Genomic DNA, 12,872 nt, shown 5'->3' with positions numbered 1-12,872 from the left:
TGATGATTGATATATGCAACGGTCGTCATGTTATCTGACTGAAACCTTATGAATTTGGCCTTTGCTAGTTGAGGCCAAGCTCTGAGAGCATTGAATATCACTCTCAGTTCCAGAATGTTTATCGGGAGAAGAGACTCTTCCCGAGACCATAGACCCTGAGCTTTCAGGGATTCCCAGACCGCTCCCCAGCCCACTAGGCTGGCGTCGGTCGTGACAATGACCCACTCTGGTCTGCGGAAGCTCATTCCCTGTGACAGATTGTCCAGGGTCAGCCACCAACGGAGTGAATCTCTGGTCTTTTGATCTACTTGAATCGTCGGAGACAAGTCTGTATAATCCCCATTCCACTGTCTGAGCATGCACAGTTGTAATGGTCTTAGATGAATTCGTGCAAAAGGAACTATGTCCATTGTTGCAACCATCAATCCTATTACTTCCATGCACTGCGCTATGGAAGGACGAGGAACAGAATGAAGTACTTGACAAGAGCTTAGAAGTTTTGATTTTCTGACCTCTGTCAGAAAAATCCTCATTTCTAAGGAATCTATTAGTGTTCCCAAGAAGGGAACTCTTGTTGACGGGGACAGAGAACTTTTTTCTTTGTTCACCTTCCATCCGTGAGATCTGAGAAAGGCTAGGACGATGTCCGTATGAGCCTTTGCTTTTGACAGGGACGACGCTTGAATCAGGATGTCGTCCAAGTAAGGTACTACTGCAATGCCCCTTGGTCTTAGAACCGCTAGAAGGGACCCTAGTACCTTTGTGAAAATCCTTGGAGCAGTGGCTAATCCAAATGGAAGTGCCATAAACTGGTAATGCTTGTCCAGAAAAGCGAACCTTAGGAACTGATGATGTTCCTTGTGGATAGGAATATGTAGGTACGCATCCTTTAAATCCACGGTAGTCATAAATTGATTTTCCTGGATAGTAGGTAGGATCATTCGAATAGTTTCCATTTTGAACGATGGTACCCTGAGAAATTTGTTTAGGATCTTTAGATCCAAAATTGGTCTGAATGTTCCCTCTTTTTTGGGAACTATGAACAGATTGGAATAAAATCCCATTCCTTGTTCTCTTATTGGAACTGGATGTATCACTCCCATCTTTAACAGGTCTTCTACACAATGTAAGAATGCCTGTCTCTTTTTTTGGTTTGAAGATAATTGAGACCTGTGGAACCTTCCCCTTGGGGGTAGTTCCTTGAATTCCAGGAGATAACCTTGAGAAACTATTTCTAGCGCCCAAGGATCCTGAACATCTCTTGCCCAAGCCTGAGCAAAGAGAGAAAGTCTGCCCCCCACTAGATCCGGTCCCGGATCGGGGGCTATCCCTTCATGCTGTTTTGGTAGCAGTGGTAGGCTTCTTGGCCTGCTTACCCTTGTTCCAGCCTTGCATTGGTTTCCAGGCTGGTTTGGGTTGTGAAGTATTACCCTCTTGCTTAGAGGATACAGAATTAGAGACTGGTCCGTTTCTGCAAAAGGGACGAAAATTAGGCTTATTATTAGCCTTAAAAGACCTATCCTGTGGGAGGGCGTGGCCCTTTCCCCCAGTGATGTCTGAAATAATCTCTTTCAAATCAGGTCCAAATAATGTTTTACCTTTGAAAGGAATGTTAAGCAATTTTGTCTTGGAAGACACATCCGCTGACCAAGACTTTAGCCAAAGTACTCTGCGCGCCACGACAGCAAACCCTGAATTTTTCGCCGCTAATCTAGCTAATTGCAAAGCGGCATCTAAAACAAAAGAGTTAGCCAATTTAAGTGCTTGAACTCTGTCCATAACCTCCTCATACGAAGATTCTTTACTGAGCGATTTTTCTAGTTCCTCGAACCAGAAACACGCTGCCGTAGTGACAGGAACAATGCATGAAATTGGTTGTAGAAGGTAACCTTGCTGTACAAAAATCTTTTTAAGCAAACCCTCTAATTTCTTATCCATAGGATCTTTGAAAGCACAACTATCTTCGATAGGAATAGTAGTGCGTTTGTTTAGAGTAGAAACCGCCCCCTCGACCTTGGGGACTGTCTGCCATAAGTCCTTTCTGGGGTCGACTATAGGAAATAATTTCTTAAATATAGGGCAGGGGGGGGAACAAAAGGTATGCCGGGCCTTTCCCACTCTTTATTTACTATGTCCGCCACCCGCTTGGGTATAGGAAAAGCGTCGGGGGCACCGGAACCTCTAGGAACTTGTCCATCTTACATAATTTCTCTGGAATGACCAAATTGTCACAATCATCCAGAGTAGATAACACCTCCTTAAGCAGTGCGCGGAGATGTTCTAATTTAAATTTAAATGTCACAACATCAGGTTCAGCTTGATGAGAAATTTTTCCTGAATCTGAAATTTCTCCATCAGACAAAACCTCCCTCATGGCCCCTTGAGATTGGTGTGATGGTATGTCAGAACAGTTATCATCAGCGTCCTCTTGCTCTTCAGTGTTTAAAACAGAGCAATCGCGCTTTCTCTGATAAGTAGGCATTTTGGATAAAAGATTTGCTATGGAGTTATCCATTACAGCCGTTAATTGTTGCATGGTAATAAGTATTGGCGCACTAGATGTACTAGGGGCCTCCTGTGTGGGCATAACTGGTGTAGACACAGTAGGGGATGATGTAGTATCATGTTTACTCCCCTCATTTGAGGAATCATCTTGGGCAATATCATTATCTGTTGCATTACTGTCCTTACTTTGTTTGGACACTATGGCACAATTATCACATAAATTTAAATGTTGAGACACATTGGCTTTCATACATATAGAACATAGCTTATCTGATGGTACAGACATGTTAAACAGGCTTAAACTTGTCAACAAAGCACAAAAAACGTTTTAAAATAAAACCGTTACTGTCACTTTAAATTTCAAACTGAAAACACTTTATTACTGAATATGTGAAAAAGTATGAAGGAATTGTTCAAAATTCACCAAAATTTCACCACAGTGTCTTAAAGCATTAAATGTATTGCACACCAAATTTCAGAGCTTTAACCCTTAAATTAACGGAACCGGAGCCGTTTTTACATTTAACCCCTATACAGTCCCAGAATGAGGCTCTGTCTATAACTAGAAAGGCCCCCATCTGAAAAAGGTGTCCAACACAGTGCCTGCCGTTTTTCTAAACGTTCCCCAAGATTATAATACCAATAATTAGTTAGAATCTGCATAATATGCCTAGTAAAGCAATTGTTTTAACCCAGAAAAATGTCTACCAGTTTTTAAGCCCTTTTTGAAGCCCTTTATTCTTTTATGTTTAACTAAGAAAATGGCTTACCGGTCCCCATGAGGGGAAATGACAGCCTTCCAGCATTACATGGTCTTGTTAGAAATATGGCTAGTTATACCTTAAGCAGAAAAGACTGCTAACTGTTTCCCCCAACTGAAGTTACTTCATCTCAACTCCTGTGTGGAAACAGCAATCGATTTTAGTTACTGTCTGCTAAAAATCATCTTCCTCTTACAAACAGAAATCTTCATCCTTTTCTGTTTCAGAGTAAATAGTACATACCAGCACTATTTTAAAATAACAAACACTTGATAGAAGAATAAAACTACAAAAAACTCTTAACCATCTCCGTGGAGATGTTGCCTGTGCAACGGCAAAGAGAATGACTGGGGTGGGCGGAGCCTAGGAGGGATCATGTGACCAGCTTTGCTGGGACTCTTTGCCATTTCCTGTTGGGGAAGAGAATATCCCACAAGTAAGGATGACGCCGTGGACCGGACACACCAATGTTGGAGAAAGGTGCCTTTACCTCCAGTCACAGTTTTAATTATAGTCCAGATCTGATAAAAAAATGTTGTTTTCTTGAAAGGACTCAATCTATTTTTAGACATCAGCTGACCAATTATTAAAAGGATTGCTATGGACATATTCTTAATATCAATTTTGATAATGTCCATGACAGCATCACAAATAAATGCATTAGACTTCTTTACAACATGAATGCATTTCTGAAGATCTTCAGCAGAATATGGATCTGCTATAGCTGCAGTTACACATGTAATAGCTATTGCTGGTCTTAGCTGAAGACCTATCTGAGACACAAGCTTGCATAGGATCCTTGAAAGAAGTGTTTCTTCCATAAGGATAGAGGTATGTTTTGCTAATGTAGAGATAGCTCCATCCATCTTTGTGAAAGTTTCCCACAATTCCAAATAAAAAATGTTTTAATCTGGCAGGCAAAGAAAATGGAATGCCAGGCTTTTCACACTTTTTGATGATATAATCTGAAACCTAATTAGGTACCTGAAAAACTTCAAGAATTTTAGGAGGAGACTTAAAAGTCATGTTCAATTTATTTACTGGCTTAGATTCTGCAAGCTTTGACTCAGAAATAACCAGAGTTTGAAGTACTCTTATGTATTAGGTTATGAATATGCTCAACTTTAAAACATGAAAACAGAGTCAAATTTTGGCTCAGAAACTCTGTGTTCCTCAGAAGACAGTTCCCCCCTCAGAGGCAGCAGAGTCCGATTTAAAATCAGAGTCCTAACCAGAACTTTGCAAAATTTGAGAAATCTCAACATGAAGGGAAGAAACCTGCACATCTACATCATGAGATGCTGACAAATTCCCAGACTTGCGCTTGCGCTAACTTGGTTTGAGGATAACTACCAAATATTCAGCCATAGCATTGTGCAAATTGCTTTTAAATTCATGGGTAAAATCAGTGGTAGTCTTTTGCGTAACATATACAGGTCAGGGCAGATATAATGGCTGGTAGCTGATTCGCATGTAAAAGCTGATGTGCACAACTATTACATAGTTGGTTAAAGAGACACTGAACCCAAATTTTTTCTTTCGTGATTCAGATAGAGAATGAAATTTTAAGCAACTTTCTAATTTACTCCTATTATCAAATTTTCTTTATTCTCTTGGTAACTTTATTTGAAATGCAAGAATGTAAGTTTAGATGCCGGCCCATTTTTGGTAAACAACCTGGGTTGTCCTTGCTGATTGGTGGATAAATTCATCCACCAATCAAAAAGTGCTGTCAAGAGTTCTGAACCAAGAAAAAAGCAGAGATGCCTTCTTTTTCAAATAAAGATAGCAAGAGAAAGAAGAAAAATTGATAATAGGAGTAAATTAGAAAGTTGCTTAAAATTGCATGCTCTATCTGAATCACAAAATAAATAAATTGGGTTCAGTGTCCCTTTAACCTGACAGACTGGAAACGTTTTCCAAAGTAAATAGAGGTACTGCATCTGTAGCTCTCCCTTCTAATGGCTCTGACATTAGTACAGGGGGAACAGACATGCTGGACTCCATAAAATTAGCAAACAGTTCAATAATAACAAGGCGAATGTTGAAAATACCAAATGTTATATTCAAAATGAGTAAAAGAAAAAATCTACTTCTTTAAGCCACACTTCTAAAAACACATCAAACACAAATAAATGAGAGAAAACAATGAGAGAGAGATAATAAAAATTCACTAAAGCCATTAGAAGTAAACTGAGCTTACCCACCCCTCCAGCAGCTCTTGTATGTGTACTCAACCTCTCAGAAAAATGATCTTTTGCAGGCAGGGACAAGGAAAAATTCAGCAATGCAGTTGTTAGCTTGAAAAACTTCCTAACCTTTCCAAAGACAGAGATCAGGAGTAAGGGTGCCAAATTGGAGGGGGCGGCGCTAACCACCAAAATGATCGCAGGCACTAAGCAGGCCAAAAAATAAGTTTAAAATATAAAATATACTAAAAAAGTCAGCAAATAACCCCTGACACAAGCTTCCCTTCCTGTTGCCTTAAACGATCATACACCTAAAATTAAAAAATTCTGATAAAAAGAATAAAAAAAAAGATGATGAATGTTGCCAAAGGTATCAGTTCTCTCAATGTGTCCACTAAGAAAGGATTAGACCCCTTCATGTGAGAAATTTTCTTCCAAAATGTGTGTGCAGGTAGGTAGGTATGCTAGGCACCCAGCTATGCTATATTTGACAAAACAAGTACCTACTTATAGCCAATGGGCTGTATGAGTAATGTAACCACTTACCTGACTGAGACACCCCTCCACTGAGCTTACCAACATGATGTCTGTAGCTGTATACAGTAGAGCCCTTCCAGTACTTGTACAGCAAAGGATCTGAGAGGAAATATCTGTAGTTCCACAGGGGGAGACCCTGCAAAACCTGAGGGCAGTTATGGCTGAAATCCTATAGCAGGATACTGCTCACATAACAAAGGTATTCCTATATCGCTGTATCATTCAGATTGCTGGTTGCATCCTCCTGCTGATTTCCTCATGCTGAATGAATGTATCCAATGTGTTATGGGTCTCACATTGGTCTGATCTCCCATAAAATAATCCAAAAGCAAGTAGCTGGAGGCCAAGAACAAAACTGAGGACAGTAGGTGGCAAGTTTTTGACCACCTCCTAGTGGTGGGAATTATCCCACGTTATGAATTCCTATGGACCATCATCATCATCATCATATAAAAGAAATAAGGGCCAGTAGACCCATGAAACACACAGAGGCCTGAGCTACTATACCTCAATGAGAGCTACCATATGCTTAGTGTACATTACAAAGCACTGCTTTTTGCCCTGTAGCCGATTCCTTAGAAGTGCAATTTGTGTGCATGAAGCCATTTCTGGGAGACTCTGAGGTGAGATGTTGAAAATCATTTTGAGTGATAAAAAAACTCAGAATGTGATTAGGAGAAAGAGATGCTAAATTGCACAAACATTCTGCCACTGATGTGGCAACAAACCTTTTGAGGACAACTTAAATAAAACATAATTTATGTAAGAACTTACCTGATAAATTTATTTCTTCATATTATAGTCCATGAGCTAGTGACGTATGGGATATACAATCCTACCAGGAGGGGCAAAGTTTCCCAAATCTCAAAATGCCTATAAATACATCCCTCACCACACCCACAATTCAGTTTAATGAATAGCCAAGTAGTGGGGTGATAGAAAAAGGAGTAAAAAGCATCAAAAAAGGAACTGGAAATATAATTGTGCTTTATACAAAAAAACATAACCACCATAAAAAGGGTGGGTCTCTTACCAATAAGAAAGAAATTAATTTATCAGGTAAGTTCATACATAAGAGTCCATGAGCTAGTGACATATGGGATAGTAATACCAAAGATGTGGTACTCCACAGAAGAGTCACTAGAGAGGGAGGGATAAAAATAAAAACAGCCATTTTCCGCTGAAAAAATTAAATCCACATCCAAAAAAAATAAATTTTCTCATAAGCAGAGGAATCAAACTGAAACAGCTGCCTGAAGAACCTTTCTACCAAAAACTGTTTCCGAAGAGGCAAATACATCAAAACAGTAGAATTTAGTAAATGTGTGCAAAGAAGACCAAGTTGTTGCATTGCAAATTTGATCAACTGATGCTTCATTTTTAAAGGCCCACGAAGTGGAAACTGATCTAGTAGAATGAGCTGTGATTCTCTGTGAAGTGGGGTTTAAATAAATAAAATATTTGGTGCCAAGTATGAACCACAACAAAAAATAATTTTTTTTCACGCTAACAACATCCGGAAATGACGCAACTTGCGTCATGGCAGACGCAACCTTGCGTCAACTAAGACGCCGGAAATGACGAATTTGCATCACCGAACGTACCTTCGCGCCAAAAAACTTCTCGCGCCAAGAATGATGCAATATTAGCATTTTGCAACCTCGCGAGCCTAATTTTTCCCGCAAAATTTAATGTAAAAGCAGTTAATTTGAAGAAAAGACTATACCCCAGGTAAGAAAAAATAACTTCCTAAATATGTTTTCCCAATATTGAAACTGATAGTCTGCAAAAGGAAATATACATAAACCTGACTAATGGCAATATAAGTACAATACATATATTTAAAACATTATATTAATACATAATATATATCTCTACAGGGAGGCAAAGTTTGTAAAACTGAATTGTGGGTGTGGTGAGGGGTGTATTTATAGGTATTCTGAGGTTTGGGAAACTTTGCCCCTCCTGGTAGGATTGTATATCCCATACGTCACTATCTCATGGACTCTTGTCAATTACATGAAAGAAAATCATATTTACCTAAGAAAACAAATCATTTTTAGACCTGAGACTAGGTTCAAATACATTTTTTCAAATTTAGGATTTCAGCTCATTTGTTCAAAGCTTTAGACACATTCTAGCTAAAGAATCCTTAAAAGTTTGTGGGGCATCCAAAGGAAAACATGTTTTAGTAAGTGAAACAGCAATCAAATAGAATGCAAAACCTACTTTTATTCAGCTATTACCATCCACAAAGTGAACAACAACGTGGTAAACACAGATCATAAAGTTAAAAAAACTGCTAAAATTCACATTACTTTAAGGAACTTTACAATCTAGTAGTGCAAGATCAATGAAGTCGGGGGTGTGGTTAGGGTATTTGCTGCAGAGGGATTTGCAGTTAGGTTTACTGTGGCAGTGAATAAACAAAGAAAATACTACAGTGCTCATTAATTGCAATTGGCATTTAAAAAAGTAAATTGTGTTCATCTTTTCATTATATGGTCAAATGTAGTTTTAAAGAACTACAAGATCATGCACCAGACAGTGAACTTCATTTTCTTTTTTTGCATTCCATTTCTTAATCTCTTTTGCTTGTAATAAAACAACATTGTTAGGAATAAATTATAATTATAAATATATATTGTAACAAAAGCAAAATCTTCAGGACGTCTATAATACTTTCATCTGTAATGATATGCTTGAAGGTATTTTACCTTTGTAACAATTACTGATATATCAATGAGCTGTATAAAAACAAACACTTTTGTGAATGTATCTGAGATTTATGAAGACACTATGCCAAATTACACATTACCTTCTGAATTAATGTTCAAACCTTCACCTTTATCTTCTGTTCCATCACTGTTAAACAACAAAAAAATATCTTTAATGTCAGAAAATTATATAAATACAAGATTCATGCAAAAAAAAAAGATACAAGTTACATTATACTCAAAATATTTATATCATGTATATGAAAATGCAGCAGTAAAACATGTTTAAAATATTAATTTGTATGAAAAAAGGTTACATAAAAGGTCCTTAAATTTAGAGGGACAAATAACTAGTGTCTGTTACCACTGACCATTTCTACCTGTGTTCCTGCTAGTCACTAGTGTCTGCTACCACTGACCATTTCTACCCGTGTTCCTGCTAGTCAGTGTCTGTGTTACCACTGACCATTTCTACCTGTGTTCCTGCTAGTCACTAGTGTCTGCTACCACTGACCATTTCTACCCGTGTTCCTGCTAGTCAGTGTCTGTGTTACCACTGACCATTTCTACCTGTGTTCCTGCTAGTCACTAGTGTCTGTATTACCACTGACCATTTCTAACTGTGTTCCTGCTAGTCACTAGTGTCTGTTACCACTGATCATTTCTACCTGTGTTCCTGCTAGTCACTAGTGTCTGTATTACCACTGACCATTTCTACCCGTGTTCCTGCTAGTCACTAGTGTCTGTTACCACTGATCATCTCTACCTGTGTTCCTGCTAGTCACTAGTGTCTGCTACCACTGACCATTTCTACCTGTGTTCCTGCTAGTCACTAGTGTTTGCGTTATGACTGACCATTTCTACCTGTGTTCCTGCTAGTTACTAGTGTTGGTGTTATCACTGACCATTTCTACCTGTGTTCCTGCTAGTTACTAGTGTTTGTGTTATCACTGACCATTTCTACCTGTGTTCCTGCTAGTCACTAGTGTTTGCGTTATGACTGACCATTTCTACCTGTGTTCCTGCTAGTTACTAGTGTTTGTGTTATCACTGACCATTTCTACCTGTGTTCCTGCTAGTCACTAGTGTTTGCGTTATCACTGACCATTTCTACCTGTGTTCCTGCTAGTTACTAGTGTTTGTGTTATCACTGACCATTTCTACCTGTGTTCCTGCTAGTTACTAGTGTTTGTGTTATCACTGACCATTTCTACCTGTGTTCCTGCTAGTTACTAGTGTTTGTGTTATCACTGACCATTTCTACCTGTGTTCCTGCTAGTCACTAGTGTTTGCGTTATCATTGACCATTTCTACCTGTGTTCCTGCTAGTCACTAGTGTTTGCGTTATGACTGACCATTTCTACCTGTGTTCCTGCTAGTCACTAGTGTTTGCGTTATCACTGACCATTTCTACCTGTGTTCCTGCTAGTCACTAGTGTTTGCGTTATCACTGACCATTTCTACCTGTGTTCCTGCTAGTCACTAGTGTTTGCGTTATGACTGACCATTTCTACCTGTGTTCCTGCTAGTTACTAGTGTTTGTGTTATCACTGACCATTTCTACCTGTGTTCCTGCTAGTCACTAGTGTTTGTGTTACCACTGACCATTTCTACCTGTGTTCCTGCTAGTCACTAGTGTTTGTGTTATCACTGACCATTTCTACCTGTGTTCCTGCTAGTCACTAGTGTTTGCGTTACCACTGACCATTTCTACCTGTGTTCCTGCTAGTCACTAGTGTTTGCGTTATCATTGACAATTTCTACCTGTGTTCCTGCTAGTCACTAGTGTCTGTGTTACCATTGCTGCTTGTGTCCATATTGGTCATTACTGCCTGGGTTCTTATGGGTCATTGCTACCTAGGACAATTGTGACCTGTTCTTTCATTTACTACATGGTGTTCCTGTACTAGTTAGCCATTCACTGCTTAACCTGCTAAACTCTTCAAATCATGTTTTCTGCTTCCCATTAAAATCCAATTTGATTTGGCAGTCTATGCTTGACCCTGACCTATAATGGAACTCTGTCCTGCTAGCGGTTATCTGCCCTCAAGTACTGCTGCCCTGTATGAGCACATTACTTGCTTCTGTGCCTGTTGACTTTTCCAGTCTACCAGAGTCTTGTTTTTTGGCTATTCATAAGGTTATCTGTCATCTGTTGGACTGTGACCTCACATCAGTCTGTCAACTTTCCTGCCTGGTCTACTTCTCTACTCCCTAGACTCATAACATATCCCACCTGCGATATATGTATGTCCTTGATTTTTTAATTAAATGTCTAAAACCAATTTCTAGTCATTTGTCTTACTTTACAAATGTTTCAACAACTTTCAAACTATGCTGGTACGACAACAGCATAAGTGGGGGAGGGGGGAACAGAGAAACAATACGGGCTCTATTTATCATCAGAATTCTCCTACATTTGCACCTATAATTACGCTGTTGGATTTATTCTCTGATTTATCAACTCAATTTACGCCCAAAAATGATCAAATACAAACGCAAAATTCTCCCACTCTATTCTCTCTCGCTAAGGTGCACAGGTGCGCCAAATACAGCGTAAAAATGCTGTATTTTGGTCGTATTTAGAGAAATACTCCTAAGTAATCGCCAAAATTCATATTTATCATTATTTAGCGCCAAAGGAGAACCTAAAATTCTCCTATAAATCCGACTGTGAATGTACTCCATAACCATTGTGGAGAACATTGAATTTACTCCTTTTTTTCTTCAGAGAACATGGAGTTCTTTTTCATTTTGGCTGCTATTTCCTTGGCACGGTCCCCTGAAAATAGTCAAAATTATGGAAATATGCCTATACGGAGACGCCAAAGAGTTCCAAGATTGTTTCTGCCCCTTTGTGGACTTGAGGCATTATCTGATAAAGAAACGAAGCGCAAATTTCAGCTTAATCGTGAGAGCATACTAAATCTTTATTCGCTGATTAAAAATGACATTGATCACATAACTAGAAGAACAAGGGCAATACCAGGACTTTTAAAATTACTGGCTGTTTTGGATTTTTCGGCAACCGGTTCTTTTCAAGGTGTATCTAGTGATGATGTGGACATGAGTCAGCCTTCATTTTGCCGCCATTTAAGGATTGTTTTGAAATCTATTCTCAAGCATCTATCAAAGTTTATTTATGTTCCCAGGAATGTGCATGAATGGCATACAGTAAAGTCATTATTTTACCAAGAAGCTGGTATGCCCAATGTACTATTGATTGCACCCATATTGCTCTTAGACCACCATCCTTAAGGGAGGAGCAATATAGGAACCGGAAAATCTTTCATTCACTAAATGTACAGGCTGTGTGTGATTCTAACCTTAGAATTTGGGCTATTCGTTCAGGATTTCCTGGTTCATGCCATGATTTCCACATTCTGAAACAATCAGCTTTATTTTCTGCATTCGAACGTGGCGACACGTGGCGGTTGTGTAAATATGAAATTATTTTCAATTTTTTAATTCTAAATGAAATGAGGAATATGTATAAATGAACATAGTATTACGAAAATGGAATTTTCAATTATGAATTACTTGTTAATAGTTCATTCTAGATTGCAATTTTTTTGAATGTGTAATTGACTTTTTTTTTTTTTAAATTGTTTAGGTGATAGTGGTTATCCGTGCCGACCTTGGCTGTTGACCCTAGTCAAATATTGAAAAAAAATATTGAAAAAAATGGCCTCTGCGCTGTGAGTATTTACACAAAGATGCTAAAAATAAATATAAGGAATCCCCAAACTCCTTAATATAAAATTAGGACTAGAGTAATCACTTTAACTACAAACTGTAGCTAAGTGATAAGTTATTTAGCTGCGCTATCCGAAGATAGCTTAATGAGTGTAGTATACTAATGTCTAGATAATCCTATATTAGCACAACTATATAAAATGTATTTAAAATGTATTTATTACAATGCGAAAACAAAAACAGAAAAATAAAATCAAATCAATGCAAGCATATAATGATTAGACCATTCAGATACACATAATAAATGGATAATAAGCAGAACATATAAAGCATAACATATAAAGCATACAAACGAGACCAATGAGATGATGTTGATGAGATGATATGGTTCCAATCTAATAGATTGTGGCATATGTGGCAAGCCGTATTAGTAAAGCAGACACATGTGTTTAATAGACACAGCGATG

The 12,872-nt window shown here is 38.4% G+C and overlaps 1 protein-coding gene across 4 annotated transcripts in view; it reads right to left on the bottom strand.

Annotated features, from left to right (window-relative positions):
* AKAP11 (A-kinase anchoring protein 11) overlaps positions 1-12,872 on the bottom strand; it is a 323,323-nt gene that overhangs the window by 53,574 nt on the left and 256,877 nt on the right. For all 4 annotated transcript variants that reach the window (XM_053707970.1, XM_053707974.1, XM_053707972.1 and 1 more), the window contains one exon: positions 8,811-8,857. In XM_053707970.1, the coding sequence (XP_053563945.1) occupies positions 8,811-8,857 (47 nt within the window). The remainder of the gene's footprint in view (positions 1-8,810; positions 8,858-12,872) is intronic.

This window comes from Bombina bombina, chromosome 3, assembly GCF_027579735.1.
Source record: "Bombina bombina isolate aBomBom1 chromosome 3, aBomBom1.pri, whole genome shotgun sequence".
Taxonomy (NCBI): domain Eukaryota; kingdom Metazoa; phylum Chordata; class Amphibia; order Anura; family Bombinatoridae; genus Bombina; species Bombina bombina.
Note: the sequence above shows the minus strand (reverse complement) of the source record. Positions and strands in the feature narration are given on the sequence as shown.